This window comes from Balaenoptera physalus, assembly GCF_965194825.1.
Source record: "Balaenoptera physalus genome assembly, chromosome: 20".
Classification (NCBI taxonomy): domain Eukaryota; kingdom Metazoa; phylum Chordata; class Mammalia; order Artiodactyla; family Balaenopteridae; genus Balaenoptera; species Balaenoptera physalus.
The window spans coordinates 13,917,327-13,936,315 of record NC_138901.1 but is presented as its reverse complement, the minus strand read 5'-3'; the positions used below and the strand labels follow the sequence as shown (position 1 = coordinate 13,936,315).

General features: G+C 44.4%; 1 protein-coding gene and 1 long non-coding RNA gene across 19 annotated transcripts in view; one reads left to right on the top strand and one right to left on the bottom strand.

The window, feature by feature from the left end:
* Positions 1-9,843, bottom strand: part of BPTF (bromodomain PHD finger transcription factor) — a 140,000-nt gene extending 130,157 nt beyond the window's left edge. For 8 of the 18 annotated variants that reach the window (XM_082441970.1, XM_082441984.1, XM_082441985.1 and 5 more), the window contains exon 1: positions 9,014-9,842. In XM_082441970.1, the coding sequence (XP_082298096.1) occupies positions 9,014-9,626 (613 nt within the window). In that variant the 5' untranslated portion in view covers positions 9,627-9,842. Of the gene's footprint in view, positions 1-9,013 lie in introns of all 18 variants that reach the window. The other 10 variants (XM_082441975.1, XM_082441983.1, XM_082441982.1 and 7 more) reach the window with 3 other exon arrangements.
* Positions 9,844-9,944: 101 nt separating this feature from the next.
* On the top strand, positions 9,945-18,564 carry LOC309650616. Its single transcript, XR_014257644.1, has 2 exons — positions 9,945-11,388; positions 11,649-18,564. It is a non-coding gene; the product is annotated as an uncharacterized lncRNA (long non-coding RNA).
* The last annotated feature ends 425 nt before the right edge of the window (positions 18,565-18,989 follow it).

Genomic DNA, 18,989 nt, shown 5'->3' with positions numbered 1-18,989 from the left:
CAAAGTGCTACCCAGTGCTTCACTCCTAAATATGAAGAGTTGAGGATCACGAGGCGTTTGAAAAAAGTCTCCAATATCAAAGAGAAAAAACTAAAACCTAAGAATGGAATCTGAGGAAACAAAAGAAACAGAAGAAAACTTCAAAAAAAAAAAAAAAAACTATAGTAAATGTCCTTAGAGAGATAAATCAGGATGTTGCATCCAAGAAGAGAATGCTCTGAAAAAGGAACAGAGAAAAGAGCTTTGGGAAATTATATATCATAAATAATATTTATGTTAGCTGAACTTTCCAAATTCAATAATAAGAAAACCACCCAGGGCTTCCCTGGTGGCACAGTGGTTAAGAATCCACCTGCCAGGGCAGGGGACACGGGTTTGAGCCCTGGCCCGGGAAGATCCCACATGCCGCAGAGCAGATAAGCCCGTTTGCCACAATTACTGAGCCTGTGCCCTAGAGCCCGTGAGCCACAACTACTGAAGCCCACACGCCTAGAGCCCGTGCTCCTCAACAAGAGAAGCCACCGCAATGAGAAGCCTGGCACCGCAATGAAGAGTAGCCCCTGCTCACCGCAACTAGAGAAAGCCCGCGCACAGCAACGAAGACCCAATGCAGCCAAAAAATAAATAATAAAATAAAATAAATAAATTTATAAAAATAAAAAATTTAAAATTAAAAAAAAAAAAAAAGAAAAGAAAACCACCCAATTACAAACTGGGCAAAGGGAGTTCCCTGGTGGTCCAGTGGATACGACTCTGCGCTCCCAATGCAGGAGGCCTGGGTTCAATCCCTGGTCGGGGAACTAGATCCTGCATGCATGCTGCAACTAATTAGTCCACATGCTGCAACTAAAGATCCCATATGCCGCAACTAAGACCCAGCACAGCCTAAATAAATAAATAAATAAATATTTTTTAAATGGGCAAAATATTTCAACAGACACTTCACCAATGATTTTCTTCACAGACAGCAAATAAGCACATGAAGAGATACTCAGCATTACTAATCATTAGGGATGATTGACTGATAAAGATACAGTGATATGGGAAAACCTTGCCGTATATCAAGGAAAAACAGTTTGTTTAGTGTCATCCTAGTTATAACTTTTAAAAACTGTGTAGATAAAAGCAGGTTACAGTAAATGGAATAAAAAATATATATATATACAGAAACATGTCTAGTGAGTATCTCTGGTTGGTGGGATTACAGATGATTTTCATTTTCATCTTTATATTATATGTACTTTCCCAAAGGAGTAAATCTACACTATTTCTAAATTTTTCACTGCAATTTTTAAAAACAACTTGAGAATAAATGAGATCTCAGGGGAAGGAGGGAGACAGTGAGGGGGCCAGGGGCTGGTTTGAAAACCTGGAAACCTGGTGTTTAAGGAACAGGCGGAGGAAGATGGCATGGAGGAAAGGAACTACCAGAGAGCTGAAATTATCAAGGGCACTATTTCTACTTTAACTGACCCCTGTAAATAACTAAAGTAAATGTATTATTTATTATAGTTCTAGAATAAATCAGATGTTAGCTAAACTGAATGTTTTGAATGGGTAAGTTAAACATTTAGTAATTCTTTTAAAGGGGGGAAATAAAGCTCTATTTTAATGTACATTTTTATTTAATGTGGTCCTTAAAATATGTTTATACCTTGGAGTCAGTTGACAGCTTTCGACAATAAAATACTACCTCACTACATTGTAAGAAAGGTCCCTATATCCCTACAGAATATCCACTTTCAGTTCAGGAACAAATCGACAGACAATAATAGCTACTATTTATTGAATCTTTACTATATATATGCCAGGCACTGTTCTAGGCACTTCACATGCATTAACCCATTCAGTCTTCACAACACCCTGAATTCAGTACTATGATATCTCCATTTTACAAAGGAGGAAAGTGAGGTACAAAGAGTTAAGCAAAATGCCCATCACAGAGCCTAGATTCAAACCCATGAGGACTGGTTCCAGATCCTTCACTCTTTAAAACTCTGTGCTATATGCTACCTCCCTAGATCCTTGACATTCATAAAAGATTTATCTAAAATCCTGAGACTCTCACGTATCATGACAGCCTAAGATTCTGTGCTGGGCTGACACATGTGGGTGCCTCCAAAGCCTGCCAGACGCCCTCACACTGACTATGTGGAAAAACGACTCCACTTACACTGCTCCTTCTCTGACAAACCCTGGTATAAATTCTCCAAGCTGACCTAAAGCAATCCAAAAATCATAGATATTTTGGAAGATTTACAAACCAGCTCTCATTCATCCTAAGAGAACTGTTTTAAAACTACTGTAATGAACAAAATAAGTCTGGTTATAAAGATTCTATTAAAATTGTATTTTTAATAATCCAGCTATTCCACTCCTAGGATATACCCAAGAGAAATAAACACATCTTGTCCAGACATAAACCTATACATGAAGGTTAGCAGCAGTATTATTCATAACAGCCAAAAAGTAGAAACAATTCAAACGTCCATGAAGTGATGAATGGATGAGCAAAATGTGGTATATCCATATAATGGAATATTATTTCAATATAGTGCTGTTACATGCTCCAAGATCCAAGAACCTTGAAAACATTATGCTAAGTGAAAGAAGCTACATATTGTATGATTCCTTTCATAAGAAAGTTCCAAAAGAGACAAATCAACAGAGAATGAAAGTAATGGTTGCCAGGGCATGGAGCGGGGGAGGGAGAGAACAGGGAGTGACCGCTATGGATATGGGTTTCTTGTTGGGGTGATAAAAAATGTTCTGGAATTAGGTAGGGATGATATATTCACAACTCCGTGAATATACTAAAAACCACTGAATAATACACTTTTTTTAAAGGGTGAATTTTATGGTACGTATACTGTATCTCAATAAAGCTGCTATTTTAAAAATGCAAAAATTTTTTTTGTATGTGTATGTGTATATATATATATATATATATATATATACAATTAAAAAAAAATTTTTTTTGCCACGCCAGCTTGTTGGATCTTAGTTCCCCGACCAGGTATTGAACCTAGGCCCTCGTCAGTGAGCGCTCAGAGTCCTAACCACTGGACCACCAGGGAATTACCAATTTTTTGGTATTTTTTAAATGCAATTTTTATTAAATACTGCTTGAAAAAAAAGAAAATACTGCTCGAAAATAATTCAGTAATTTAGATGTCCAATGTTAGCTCTTACTGTTACTATTTTTAAAAATCAACCAGCAATCAAAACATACTTGAGGGGCTTCCCTGGTGGCGCAGTGGTTGAGAGTCTGCCTGCTAATGCAGGGGACACGGGTTCGAGCCCTGGTCTGGGAAGATCCCACATGCCGCAGAGCAACTGGGCCCGTGAGCCACAACTACTGAGCCTGCGCGTCTGGAGCCTGTGCTCCGCAACAAGAGAGGCCGCGATAGTGAGAGGCCCACGCACCGCGATGAAGAGTGGCCCCCGCTCGCCGCAACTGGAGAAAGCCCTCGCACAGAAACGAAGACCCAACGCAGCCAAAAATAAATTTAAAAAAAAAAAAAAATTCTATGAGAACAAAGTTTAAAAAAAAAAATACTTGAGGAATGTAACTTAGTATCTAGAAAAATATATAAAATAATTTGATACATACCAGTAGACAAAACAATTAAAACATTATATTTAGCTATATGCATTTTAATACTATCTGCATTTTACTGTCTATCTTTTAAAGTGCATTTTGTAAGTTTTTCGTTTTTAAAGAAATGTTCTGTCTCCTGAGGCTTATCATTTTAAAGAACTGAAAGCATGAAAAAAATTAGAATAATGAGGGTCAGTGTTAAACTAGTGCTAAATTATGAAGATGAGGCTATAACTGCTATAAGAGGCATTCAAAGAGAAGAGAGGACTTCCCTGGCAGTCCAGTGGTTAAGACCCCGTGCTTCTATTGCAGGGGGCGCGGGTTCGATCCCTGGTTGGGGAACTAAGATCCCACATGCCAAGCAGTGCAGCCAAAAAAAAAAAAAATAGAGAGAGAGAGACGAGACCAAGGTGAGCAACAGAACTCTGGGAAGACTTCTAGGAAGAAATCCCCAGAGCATGGCTAAGGACCAGGGAGGGAGCAATCTACCCAATGCAAAGAGGGCATCTACTAGGATTTGCTCCTGTCTATGTCACCCAGACTACCAGTCTGCCACCACTACCACCACATTCTCACCCCTGGCACCCCCCCAACAAGGATCTGAAGTCACAGGGAGGACATGGGGTCTTGAAGAGGAAGGAAAGGCAGACCTAACGGAACAGACCAGAGCTCCTGGCCTTAATATCCTCAATCCTGCTGCACACACACATTTCAATACTCAGCTCCACTTCCAAATATACACCAGAAGAGTACTGAGCCTGAGCTGTACACAGACCATCTATTATTGCATACCTCAGACACACCTCTTTAATACCCACAGGCCATGTTGTACAACTTTTTAATAACTCTTTGGGGTCCGCATTTTCTTTCTTTTAATTCTCATGTTTAACCTCTTCAGGTACCAATACCTGAAAACAGATCTCATTAATTTCCCTTATAATCTTGAACTCCTGTTCCTACTGAAAGCATTGCCATTCTTACAGGGGCATATCTGATGCATTCCTCTGTCTACACTTCTGATGCTGGAGAATTCTGAAGTACCTCCTGAATTGATCTTCCCATCCAGGGCTACAAAACCCATCCAGATCCCCACCAGTTATCTGTCCTCTTCCATCCTGCAGAACAGAAGTAATGCTAAACTTCCTGATGTCCCCCTGAAATCATATCCCACTTGTTTCCAGATCTTCTGATTGATCCCCAATACCCACAAATGAAATCGATCTGAAATAGACAGGGGGATGGGAGGGGAGGAGGCTTCAGAAATCACCTCTTCCATTAATTCTCTCAATTTGTGGGGGAAAGAACTGGCTGCATCGGTGATTTAACAGTATCCACGATTTGATTTGGTTTTGTTTCATGCTCCCACATGGTGCTGATAGGAATACAGCAAATCCCTTGGGTGTTCCAGGAGTGAAAAATGACTGAGGATCACTGATCTACCCCAATTGTTATCCTACAGATGAGGGAGAGAGGAGATGCTATAGCCTGGTTCTCTAAGTACTGCCCAACAATGGTGCTTTAGTTTTTTATTTCCTATTCACATACTCAGGCTCTTGCTAAACCAGGTTACTTAAGACTGCCTGCACTTTAGAATCAGCGCCTTGCTTCATGCTGCTCCCTCCCTTCTTCTGTCCATCCTCACTAGCCACATGCCCATCCAGGAAGCATACGCCCACACCAACTCCCCCAAATAGGGTATGATCTCGCCCTCCTTTAAATCTCCACTGCACTTTGTACCTCACTTGTAGCAATCAGGAATTCCAAGTACAATGAAAAAGATATTTGGTTGACACCGGTGAGAATAAATACTGCCACCAGGTAACAAATTCTGCTTCAGATAAATCTACAGTTCATTCATGGCACCTACACCACCCATCTCCACTGTCATAATCCTTAGAGCACAGGTCCCCAACCTTTTTGGCACCAGGGACCGGCTTCATGGAAGACAATTTTTCCATGGACGGGGTGGGGGGGTGGGGGGATAATGGCTCAGGCGGTAATGTGAGCGACGGGGAGCGCAGACGAAGCTTCAGTCCTCGCGCTCACCTCCTGCTGGGCAGGCCGGTTCCTAACAGGCTGCGGACCAGCACCGGACCCGGGGGTTGGGGACCCCTGACTTAGAGGACATAAATCACGAACTCTCCCAGGGCAACACCAGAGCTTTTGCTTTCTGAAGTCATCAGAAGCTCCAAATTTCAAAATACCACCTAGGTATTCTTAGAAGTTCCACACAAGTTAAATGCAAGAACTATTCTGTTTAAAGTCTGATTTAACTTTTTTGAAGTAGCAAATGCTTGATTTCAAGGTGCTGTCAGAACTTTACCAAATGCCTATTCAAAATAGATTTTCTATACAATCCTTCTCAATGTACTGGCAAACTATGCCATAAAACCTACAGGCTAAAATAACTCTAAATTTTAACAATAAAAATAAAAGCCTTATTCAACCAAATGCCTTGAATTTAAGCAAAACTAGATGATTTCAATTTTGTATTAACAAATTGTTATACCTATAGTAATATCTGTCATGTGAGTACCTTACGTACCCATTTAAAATTTCTCTCCATTAAAAGGAAAACATTTCACCTCCAGTGAATAAACTTTTTTAAATATATGGTTTTAGAAAATTAAGCTAGTAACATCAACCAATGTCTTCGCATCAACAGGTATATTACCTACAAAGTACTCAACATATGAATAGATGAATGAGTAATTTCTTATACTAGGAATTGAATATTTAGTACTTAAGCCAACATTCTAGTTTACAAAGCTTAATCATCTTCTCTAAATTACCAATAAAGTATATTCCTCTCTGAGCCCTGACAATACAGCTGGATTCAAATCCACCAAACATATTTATTTATGAGCTTTGGGGATATCTTAAACCATCTAGAACATTTTTTCCTTCCAAAGCACATACATACACATTTACCTAGAAGTACAGACAATAAAACTAATGAAACAAGTGCTTAGCCTAAACAACTCACTGTCATGCATTGTTATTCTAGGCAAGTAGACATATTCTAAAAGTTTAGAATGGCAAAATGTATCATCTCTTCTACAATCTTGAGAAATAATGTTTCAAAAAGTAAAACATCTAACAATCTTGAGAAATAATGTTTCAAAAAGTAAAACATCTAACACATTAACACCACATCCAATAAAGAAAGGAAAATGCCTGGCAAGCAATATGAAACAGCAGCTCAAAACACACTAACTCTGCTACTAAAAACATTCCCTGGTCAAAGTATCAAAATCTAATTAGACCAATATTTAGTTTCCCCAATCCAAAATGTTTAGGAATTCTGGCACCCACAGTAGAATTAGCCCAACTTCATCTATTACAAGTTCTCACCTACTAACAATCATCTGTCCAACCAATCTCTGATGAGCACCGGCTGTGTGCGAGACGCTGTACTAGGAACTGCAGGGGGTGTTAAGATTACTATAAAGATATATAATCCATAATTTCACGTAAAGATAGGACAACCATACACAAGGTAGACTACGAATGTCATCAGAAAAAACGAAATGTCATGGAAGTACATAAAGATATAAGCATCTTTTTAAAAAAGGAAACCAAACAACAAACTGTAATTTAACTCAGCATATACATGGCTCTCAACCCTAAATATTATTTGCTAGGCCTTCAAAGAGGAGTTAAAGTTAGCTGAACCACCCTGACAAAACGCCTTAGCTCTGTCTCAGCTGAGAAAACTTCCTCCAGTAGTGTAATTTACTCTCCACGGGTCTTTCCATTCTGGGCTCTTGGTAGAAAAGACCACATGTGATTTCTTAAAGTAAAAACTATTACTATAAAAGACGTACTAAAATTAAGTTGGCAAGAAATGAAGAATGGTGTGTAGTCCCTTCTACATACAGGACACGAACACTTGACATTTGATTCATTCCTTTCATTCTCCTGCCAGCTCTCCCCACACCCGACCCCAAAGACAGGCAGATATTCTGTCAGGCAAAAGAAATTACCTTTTTCATGTGCTGCTAGGACAATCTAAACAGGTTTACATCTGACTTAATACTCATACTCCTCCAATGAGTATTTAGGCATTTATTAAAAAACAGACACATTTAAATATAACTACTTCTACTATCCTAGTCTCTTTTAAAAACAAGTGACACACCTTTATCACTTTGTTAAGATCCTATTCCCTCACGAACTTCACTTTGTAAATGCTCTGAAAACTGGATTCTAATTTAGTTAATCCAGATTAACAAAAATATAAAGGAAAAGTCTTGTAGGTTATCGCTATAAGTTACGGGTTTTTTCACAATTTAGTAAGCCGCAATTACGTATTTAATACAAAGCAGCCACTGTGTGTGTGTGTGTGTTTTAAATAAACAAAATGCATCTCAGCACCAGCCTAGAGGAACTCTGAGAAAACAGGAGAGGAGTCACCATGGAGAAATTCATTACAGATCAGGGAGGACTATTATCCTCAGAAACAGAATGAAAATAAAAAGTCATTTTGCAATAAATCTCCCTATACTTCTGCTGTGTGACTTGGGAGTTGGTCCAAAAGTTCATCTTCAGCAATTACGTCTGCATGATCAACTACACGTCTCTGCAACAGGTGACAGGAAACTGCATTTCTCAGGCAAAGGGATCAAATTAGTTAAGACGCATGTTCCTGAGGTCTCTTATTTTATTTTGCATTTTACCAAAATGATTCTGAATCAGATGAAATACTAAATTTGTTTTGGTTTCCTTTGGTTTTTCCGCTTCGCTTTTTAATCGGCCATTTACTCGCAACTGTTGCACGCGCCCATTAGCACTCAAGAATAAAAACAAACACACAGGACCAGATAAGGCTCCCCTACTAACCCAACTGATCCATTTCCTTAAGACACTTTTAAAACCACACAGCTCGGGGTGTGAAGAGAAGCATGTTTTGTGTGTGTTTGTATGGCACAATCTGTCTAAATCCTGAATTCCCTTTTTAGGAACAGATATAGAATAAAAATCTAAAAGAAACCACATTAGAAATGCAAAGAGGTTTGCAAAAACAAGAGGCTTCTTTCATTCCAAAAAACCAAACCAAAACAAGGGGAGAAAAATGAATGCAATGGATGTGTGTGTGCCAAAGTTTCAACCCTGCCCGGTGGAGACACTGCACTGGCACAAATTTTTAAGAGGAAAAAGAGGGGGTTGGTGGGGGGAGAGGGAGAGAGAGCGCGAGTGTGTGGCCTGCGAACTGCAACAATGCAATCTCCATTTTGAACAATGCGCCTCTTTCCTCCTGTAAATCTAGTTTTTTGCCACTTGATGTGCCGTCGCATTTCCCCTCTGTCTGGGGGGGAGGAGGGGGTGGGGGGAGACCAGAGAGGGAGTGAGCGAGGGGAGAAGGGGGAGGAGGTGGGGAAGGAGTCTGCAGCAACTGGGCTGGGTGGGTACCTGGAGTGCTGCTATAGGTGCTATGGCTCCTGAAGCTGCTTTCCGTGCAATAACTGGCGTCGTCGTCGTCGTCGTCTTCCATCTCCTCCGGATAATCGGAGTCATCGTCGTCCTCTTCCATCTCATCCTCCTCGTCGTCCTCAGAATCCTGGGTCTCCTCAGCCTCGCCGTCCTCCTCCTCCTCCTCCTCCTCAGAGACCATGTCCTCCTCCTCCTCCTCCTCCTCGCTCTCGTGGTCATCGTACACCACTTTGTTGACGGCCCTCCGGGCCGGGGTGGTCCGGGCCAGGTGGCCGCCGCCGCCCCCGCCCCCCGTCCTGCCGCCCCCGCCTCCTCGCCCCCCCCGGCCCGGGGCGCTGGTGCTAGGGGGGGCCGGCGGCGGCGGCGGCTTCCTCCGGCTACTGCTGCCCCCCCTGGGCGAGCTCAGCCGCGTCTTGGGCGCCACCTCAGCCTGGGCGGCGGCCCACCTGCCCCGGCTGCTGCCGCGGTGCCGCGAGCGGAGCCCCCCGATGGGTCCGGACGTGGGCGGCGGCGGCGGCGGCGGGGCCGGGGCGCAGCGCTCCGCAGCGGGAGCCGCGGGCTGCTTGGGCGGCCTGCCCCGCCGGCCCCTCATGTCGGAGCCGAGGCGGGGGGGAGAAGGGAAAGCGGAGGGGGGAGGGGCGGGCGGAGGGGTGGCGGTGGGGGGCGCCGGGGCCGGGTGGGGAGGCCCGCGGGGCCGGGCGGGAGGGGCCCGGCCGGCGGAAGCGGGTGGAGGGAGAAGGCTCAATCCGAATTGCTGGGGCCCCACTCCGGATCGCCTTCAGCCGCCATCTTGTTTCTTCCCTCTCGCTCGGTGACTGGGGGAACCGACAGCGGCCGCAGGCCCGGAGCGCGGTCACGTGAGCTGCGCCGCCGACGAGCCTGGGACGGAGCGAGGCCGCACGGCGGCCGCTAGGGGGAGCGCGGCAACGCCGGGTCGGGGGCGGGGAGCCGCGGGCCACCTCCGCTCGGCGTGGCTGGACTGCAGCCGCCGGCGGCTCCGGAGAGAGGGGCGCTCCCTCACAAAGTGCCCCGGGCCGAAGGCCTCGGGAGCCGGCTGCCGAGCCTGAACTCACAGGGCCTCCTGCCCGCATCTCCCCTTCCCCGGCTCCAAGACGAGGGCCGGGAAGCCCCCAAATTCGTCCCCCTCCTGCCCCCTTGGGGAAACTGATGCTGAAAGAGCCAGAGAGGGTGTCGGGCAGGTGGGGAGACTCCAGCGACCGAGGGGGCAGGGCAGCGCCAGCAACGGAGGGAAATTACCTGGGGGCGGGGAGACGAGCCCCCAGAAATGTGAAACTCCGAAGGCTGGGCTCTGGAGAGTCCTGAAATTGATCCCGGTGACAACTGCTCGGGGGCTGTGCCAGAAGCCACGCCCAAAGCTGCCAGACCCGGAGCGAGGGTCGCTCTGAGACTCTTCGGACAAAATCCCCACCCAAAAAGCCTTCGATAAACTTCAGAATGCGACTACATTCCAGTCTCCTCCACCTTTCCCAGGGTCCCAGCTAGAAACTTGACCGCCTCAGAAAGAACTTTTTTATTTGCTGTAGAAAGGGTAACTTCCCACCTCATACCTACTTTAAAATGTTGTATGTTTGTGTTATCGGGAAATAATTTTAATCTCTTTACCTGACAAGTAACCCAGTCTCGGCTAAACCCAGGGAACGAATCATAATGATGAAATTTTAGGCATCCCCAGACCAAGGCAGGGAGACTCAACTCGCAGTGGTCTGGGGCTAAGAGCAAGGTTTTATAAACATATTAATATTTATTGAAGCACGTGACCACCAAAAAGTGATTTAAGGAAATATAGTTAACAGGATTCTGTCCACCAAGTGGCTTATTATAATGGAGTTAGAAGGATAGAACGCATATGTGAAATGAAAATGAACGTACAAGCATTAACTGCCAAATTCATTTATTCAATATAGTTCCATTGAGCAGCAAGGGTGGCAAACTTATATGCCTTCAGGGACCAGGTGACTAATGAAAGTAAATCAAGTGAGCAAGGTGAGGACTTTGGCGGTTGGAAGTGCCTGTTTTGTTTAAAGAGCGCAGCTTTGGGAATGTGGGCCTAAAATGGCCAGATCTTCGAATTTTTCACGAGAAGGTGGAAATGTGCATTTCACATGAAATCTCTTGATTTTTAAATGTTGGCAACTGTCAGTTTAAAAAAAAAAAACACTTCAGATTAATCAAAATGAATGCAGTTCAGATATAGCCCAGAATCTACAAGTTTGCAACCTGTATCCTGCACTATATAAAGTACAACGCTATGTACTTAAATAGAAAGATATTAAAAATGGTGACAGCCTTCAGAGTTTACAATCTCATAACGGAGGAAACCTACTTTAAAATAGGTTCTCGGCAGCTGGGCCCGTGAGCCACAATTACTGAGCCTGCGTGTCTGGAGCCTGTGCTCCGCAACAAGAGAGGCCGCGATAGTGAGAGGCCCGCGCACAGCGATGAAGAGTGGCTCCCACTTGCCACAACTAGAGAAAGCCCTCGCACAGAAACGAAGACCCAACATAGCCATAAATTAAAAATAAATAAATAAATAAATAAATAAATAAATTTTTTAAAAAAAGGAAAGCATTAAAAAAAAAAAAAAAAAAAATAGGTTCTCGGGACTTCCCTGGTGGTGCAGTGGTTAAGAATCCACCTGCCAATGCAGGGGACACCGGTTTGATCCCTGGTCCGGGAAGATCCCACATGCCACGGAGCAACTAAGCCAGTGCGCCACAACTACTGAGCCTGCGCTCTAGAGCCCGTGCTCTGCAACAAGAGAAGCCACCGCAACGAGAAGCCCACGCACCGCAACGAAGAGTAGCCCCCGCTTGCCGCAACTAGAGAAAGCCTGCGTGCAGCAACGAAGACCCAACGCAGCCAAAAAATATAAAATAAATTAAAAATAAATAAATAAAATGGGTTCTCATTAGGTATTAGAAGTGATCTAGAGATGATTTAAAGTATATGGGAGGGGACTTCCCTGGTGGTCCAGTGGTAAAGAATCTGCTTTCCAATGAGGGGACACGGGTTCGATCCCTGGTTGGGGAACTAAGATCCCACATGCTGCGGGGCAACTATGCCCCTGTGCTACAACAAAAGAACCCACAACAAAGATCCGGCATGTCACAACTAAGACCTGACACAGCGAAAAATAAATAAATAAAATTAAAAAAAAATAAAGTATATGGGGGAATGTGTGTAGGTTACATGCAAATACTATGCCATTTTATATAAGGGACTTGAGCATGCTCGGATTTTGTTATCTGGGGGTGGGAGGGTACGGGAAGAGCTGTCCTGGAACCAACTCCCCAAGGATACCCAGGGACCATTGTAAATAGAATCCAAGCTCTCAAGCTCTTGTCTTCCAGCTGGCTCAGTAGGCGTGAATTCCCTGGGTTATTCCCACTAGTCCTTAAAGCCAGCTGCTTCTGGTTGTCGGGGTCCACAATACGGGGCTAGTGAATCTGATAGGAATCTGATAGGACAGCCAGTTTCTTTACTTATTTCACTGTAAAGTTAGTTCCTTGGTCAGATGCTGTTATGGACTAAATGTTTGTGTCGCCACAAAATTCGTAAGATGAAATCCTCCCCCCAATGTGATGTATTAGGAGATGGGGCTTTGAGAGTTAATTAGGATTAGGTGAGATCATGAGGGTAGAGCCCGCATGAATGGGATTCGTGCCTCTATAAGATTATGAGAGAGCCTGCTTCCCATCTCTGCTCTCCTCTGTGTGAGGATATAATAAGTCGGCAGTCTGCAACCCAGAAGAGGGCTCTCGCTAGAACCCAACCACACTGGCATCCTGATCTCAGACTTCCAGCTTGTGAGAAATAAATTTCTGTTGTTTATAAGCCCCACAGGCTATGGTAATTTGTGATAACAGCCTGAACTAAGACAGATACCATGATGTATAAGATACCGTGATGGTGAATAAAGTATTCGGTAAACCCATTTAGGATGAGGATGGTAAAGGCATGGCTGGTAGGAAAGGAAATCCAAATTCAGTATAAACCTCACCCCAATGAGGTTGACTCACTTAACCACCATGACAGAAATAATACATGATAATGATTCCTTCTAAAACGGGCACTCTGCAGTGGCAACAGTCAGACCAGCCTTGCGGAGGAGAAGCCTGTGACCCCAGTGAGCAGGCAGTCGGTTGACTAGGAAAAGGTCTTCATCCACCTGACCAGTCGTCTTGTTCACTAATTTATTAAAGCTTCTTTAGCAGTGGGGACATTTTTTTAAAATTTTATTTTATTGGGCTTCCCTGGTGGCGCAGTGGTTGAGAATCTGCCTGCCAATGCAGGGGACAAGGGTTCGAGCCCTGGTCTGGGAAGATCCCACATGCCGTGGAGCAACTGGGCCCGTGAGCCACAACTACTGAGCCTGCACGTCTGGAGCCTGTGCTCCGCAACAAGAGAGGCTGCGACAGTGAGAGGCCCGCGCACCGCAATGAAGAGTGGCCCCCGCTCGCCGCAACTGGAGAAAGCCCTCGCACAGAAACGAAGACCCAACACAGCCAAAAAAAAACAAAAAAAATTTATTTTATTTTTGGCTGCATCAGGTCTTCGTTGTGGCACGCAGGGTCTTTGTTGCAGTGCGCAGGCTTCTCTCTAGTTGTGGCCTGTGTGCTCAGTAGTCGTGGTGCGCGGGCTCAGTTGCCCCACAGCATGTGGGATCTTAATTCCCCGACCAGGGATTGAACCCACGTCCCCTGCATTGGAAAGCGGATTCTTAACCACTGGGCCACCAGGGAAGTCCCAGGAGTGGGGACATTTTGATAAATATTCATATAGGGTACAAGTACTCTCACTTTCTAGGTCTATTCTGAGGTTCATCTACAGCTACATCCTCTCTCCCAAACCTCCTTGTCACCAGCCTAAGTCCTTACCCACCTGGGCCATGAATTGGTGTAGAGTCTTTCTCAAGGCAAAGAGAACCACAAGAGTACAACTCAAAGCTCTGCCCACTGGGAAGACTTCCTTTTGCCACTTCCAAGACCATTTTCAAGACCATCTCCAAGTGTAGCTAGAACACCTTAGCAGTCCACTGCCAGCTGATACCATCTGTTAAACCAAGCTCAAATGCCTTCCTTAGTCACCTAGTCACAGGAGTTTTCCATAAGGCCACGGTGTGAATTGAGGGAGGAGTGGCAGTAAAATGGTAATAAACATACAGGCATACCTCATTTTATCCTGCTTCACTTTACTGCGCTTTGCAGATACTGTGTTTTTTTACAAATTGGAGGCCAACGTGCAAGCAGCTGGCATGTCAGCTCCCATAAAGTGGAGGGTTCCTCCAATGTGAGAGGGGATGTAGGTTGGGTGAGATACGACAGAGCGAGAAGTGAACATGAGCTGACTTGGACTTGGGTAACTTGGAGGATGATGTATCACAGACCTACAGGTAAGACTCAGCAAGTCAGCACAGGAGCTGGTTTAGGAAGGAAGTGATTAGCTCTGTGACCTTAGATGAGTCACCCTGACTGGGCCCCAGTTTCCTCACAAATAAGTTAAGGTGCTGGGTTAGATCTGTACTTTCCAACCCTTTCACATTATAGCACCCAATGAAAACTAGAGGGGCTTATTGAATGTGATAAAATGTTTTCTTTATAGACTGTGATTATAATAGATATTAAATACATAGCATTAGAGACGATATTAAATTGTGAATTTGTTAACACTTTTCAAAAAGTCATTTTTATTAAATGAGAAACTTGAACTTGAATCCTAGTACCTAATTTTATATTCTCCGCTTTGTGTTTTAAATAGCTCGTTCCTGACTGAGACTCCTGAACAGTGATCTCTTTAAATGACAAGAAACTGTGTAGCAGTAGGTGACCCAAAGAAATTTAAACCATCTTTGATAACCGTTCAAACATTTACAACAGTAGAAATTATATTGAAGTTATATTTAAGGCTCTTCCTCTTCTTTCATTGACAAATGTGCTTATAAAGTTTCTTGTGGATTTTTGATCCAATCAGACTTGTTCATAGCTAGTATTTCAAAACCATGATTGAAGCCCTAGTTTACAGAACACGGACACTATTAGAATAGTCAGTTCACAGTTTGGACATCATTTGTGGCACACCGGCCACAAACAGACAAAATTATCCAACATCAAAGTTTGTGGAGATGGAGTTTCTGAGCTGTCTGCGCAGAACCCCCGCCACACACACGCACTCATTCACAACTCCCTGCCCGCTGGCTGCTCCTTACGTTCCTTGGGCACCTGGGACACAAACTCCTCCAGCATCTCTACGTAGGCAACAATGTGCCCTGCATCTGGCTGCCAGTGGTGGCCTCTTGCTCACTCTCAGACCCCGCCCCCCTCTCTGAAGGCCATCAGAGGATGCGGCTGTAGTGAACAGGGGTGACTGGTCCAGAGGCTCCAGCCACGCTGGGGGCTGGGAGGATGAACGTCTCCGCCCGCCCATACCTCATTCGCTGTGCACTAGTGTGTGTCATAGCTCCCTGGTTCGGCAGGTCTGGATTAGATCATCTCTATGGTTCCTTCCAATGCTAGCATCTGTGCTTATGATCCTGTGATGCTTCTTATTTAGGTAGGCTGGATTTGGCTTACTGATGGGAAAATGAGGTGGAAATGTCTAGGAGACAGTTTGAAATGTGGACCGAAGCTCTAGTGAGATTAAAACTAGAGGTATGATTTGGGAGCCAGACTTATTGAGATGAAAGTGGCAGCCACGTGGATAAGTTAAACTACTATGAAAGGAAGTGCAGAGAGAGAAAAGAGCACCTCATATAGACCTTGGAGAATCATTTACATTTCAGAGATGAAAGAACAGGAAGAGAAGTCTATTCCATGATGTAGAGAATGATCAGTCAGGGAATTCCCTGGCGGTCCAGTGGTTAGGACTACGTGCTTCCACTGCTGGGGGCACGGGTTCGATCCCTGCTGGGGGAACTAAGATCCCACATGCCGCGCTGCATGGCCAAAAAAAAAAAAAAAAAAAAAAAAGAGAGAGAGAGAATGATTAGTCAGTATCAACACTAGCTTTGGGGGTCTTCCCTGGTGGCGCAGTGGTTAAGAATCCGCCTGCCAATGCAGGGGACACAGGTTCGAGCCCTGGTCCGGGAAGATCCCACATGCAGCAGAGTAACTAAGCCCGAGAGCGCCACAACTACTGAAGCCCGCGCACCTAGAGCCCGTGCTCCGCAACAAGAGAAGCCACCGCAGTGAGAAGCCCGTGCACCGCAACGAAGAGTAGCCCCTGCTTGCCACAACTAGAAAAAGCCCGCACACAGCAACAAAGACCCAATGCAGCCAAAAATAAATAAATAAATTTTAAAAACAAAAAATAAAACAAAACAACAACAACAACGAAAACACTGGCTTTGGGGTAAGGCATAACCAAATGGAAAACAAGGGCTGATTGAGGAAACTGTACCCCAGACCTGTGAACCTCAAATCCTACTTTTCCTCTGATCTCTTTGACCACTCCCCTCAGTTTCTTTTGTGGACTCATCTCCCTCCACCTACTGGCTCCAATGTCATTATACTCAGACTTCTGTCCTACTTACACATCGCCTGGACCCTCTCACCCACACCCGTGACTTCTGTTGCCACCCAATGAGCTCATGTTTCCCAAACCAGCATCTCTTGTCCAGACCTGTGCTCTGATCACCTGTTTCTCAAGCAATCATTTGATTAGTTTTCTCACTTCCCTGGTACCAGAAGTAAAAGCCCTCTGAATTTAAACACAAATATTCTGCTCACCCATCAGTCCTTATTTAGGGAGGAACACAGCCTGCCTCCACCTGAGAAAACAAACGCCATCTGGGGACCTAAAATGTTTGCATCTTTGGAAGTATTCCGTGCAGTGAAATAGAGTCACCAACTTATCCCGATCTGCCAAGGACTTTCCCAGTTTTAGCCTGAGTCTTGCATCCCAGGAAACCTCTTGGTTCCAGGCAAACCCGGTGGTTGGTCACCTTCCACGGAGGTGTCCACTGTGAAGCACTAGCAAGGGCAAAGTTCTGGGAAGAGTGGCTGTGTCTATAAGTACAGACATTTGATGAATATTGGGGTGGCAGGGGAAAGCAGATATGCTCTAGCTATTCCCTAGGGCGCCCAGAACATTTGCAAAGGTCTGCAGGAGCAGGTGGGGGCAATGAGGCAGAGAAATTTGGGTACAAGGTAAATGTGGCCTCATTTAAACCCACAGGCTGGAGAGGCCCGGGGACTTTTGGAATATAATTACATAGCCAAGATGACACCACATACACAGTTTTGTCTAGGGCTTTTGTATTTGTAATTCTACAATACAGACTCACAATTTAATGGCTGCATAATATTCCAGGAGGATTTTGAGTTTGTTTCAATGTTTTTCCTATTACAAATAACACTTCATGAATATCTTTGTGCTAAAAGGTTTTCTTCTGTATTAAAATGTTTTTCAATAGTAATTTACAATTATCATTGATGGCACGTATACATTTTGAGATATTATCTCATTTAATCCTCTATATTAAAGCACCACTCTGGAGCAGGTATTATCTTCCTTAGATAGAAACTGGAGCCCCGAGGCCATGTCATTTGCCCATAAGCTAGAGCATGATGGAGCCAGGACTCTAAACCAGCACCACTATACACCTTTTAAAATATGCCGATGAATTTTGATAAGTTCAGGGCCGCATTGTCACTTGCCTGGGTTTGTTCTACTGAACCTCCCTGAGCCTTGCATCTGCATCTCTTTATTTCTGGTTATATGTGTTGCCCAAGTCATCACATGTATTTCTCTTTTGCATTTCTCCCACTGTGTTGTATTTGCTTGTTTACACATCTGTTCCACCTGCAGGTGGGGAGAGCCCACCAAGGGTAGAAATGCATCTTATTCATCTCCTCCCAACATACCTAGCAGAATGGAGTAGAGACGAGCGATTTGTTGTTGAATGTGCAAAAGGAGAACCAACTGGTAACTTAAGAGTGAAGGATTATGGGACTTCCCTGGCAGTCCAGTGGTTAAGACTTCACCTTCCAATGCAGGGGGTGTGAGTTTGATCCCTGATCTGGGAGCTAAGATCTCACATGCCTTGCAGCCAAAAAACCAAAACATAAAGCAGAAGCAATATTGTAACAAATTCAATGAAGACTTTAAAAATGGTCTGCATTAAAAAAAAAAAAAACTTAAAAAAAAAAAAAGAGCAAAGGATTATTACAGGATTGAAGGGACTGGAACAACTTGATGGGTGAGAGCTGATGGTCTTGTATGTGCCCAGAGAAAGTGACATCATCAGGGGCCAGGGGGGAGGGGAGGAAGGACTCGATCCAGGCAGACAAGCTATTCTGGACTGCGGGAATGGAGGAAGCAAATTTAGGGCGGTGGGAATGTCCATGGATGCCTTCACTTACTCACTCACTGGACCCAGCATGTTCGGGCAACAGTAAGAAGAATAAATGGAGATTTCCCTGGCTGTCCAGTGGTTAAGACTCTGTGCTTCCACTGCAGGGGGCATGGGTTTGATCCCTGGTCGGGTATCTAAGATCCCACATGCCACGCAGTATGGCAAAAAAAAAAAAAAAAAAAAAGACTAAATGTGTTGGGGCAGCTCTGTAATCCGGGGCAGGTTTCTTGACCTCTATTGTGTCATATGTAAAATGGAGACGATGACCACTGTACCCATCTCATAGGGTTGTTATGCGTATTAAACAAAAGAATGCACATGAGGAGCCCAGTACAGTGCCTGAAACTCAGCAAACGCTGCTTAAAGTTAGGGATAATAATAATTATTATGATTCTATAATTATTACTTTATTAATAGGAGAACACTGAGAAGTGTGTGTACAGTGACATGGAATTGTCCAATGTTAATACTCAGGAATCAGGTCTGGATTCAGCCCTGGGGCTACCACATAATAGCATGATTTGCATAATTCTTTAACCTCTCTAAGTCCTAGTTTTCCCAGCTGTTAAAAATAAAGAATAG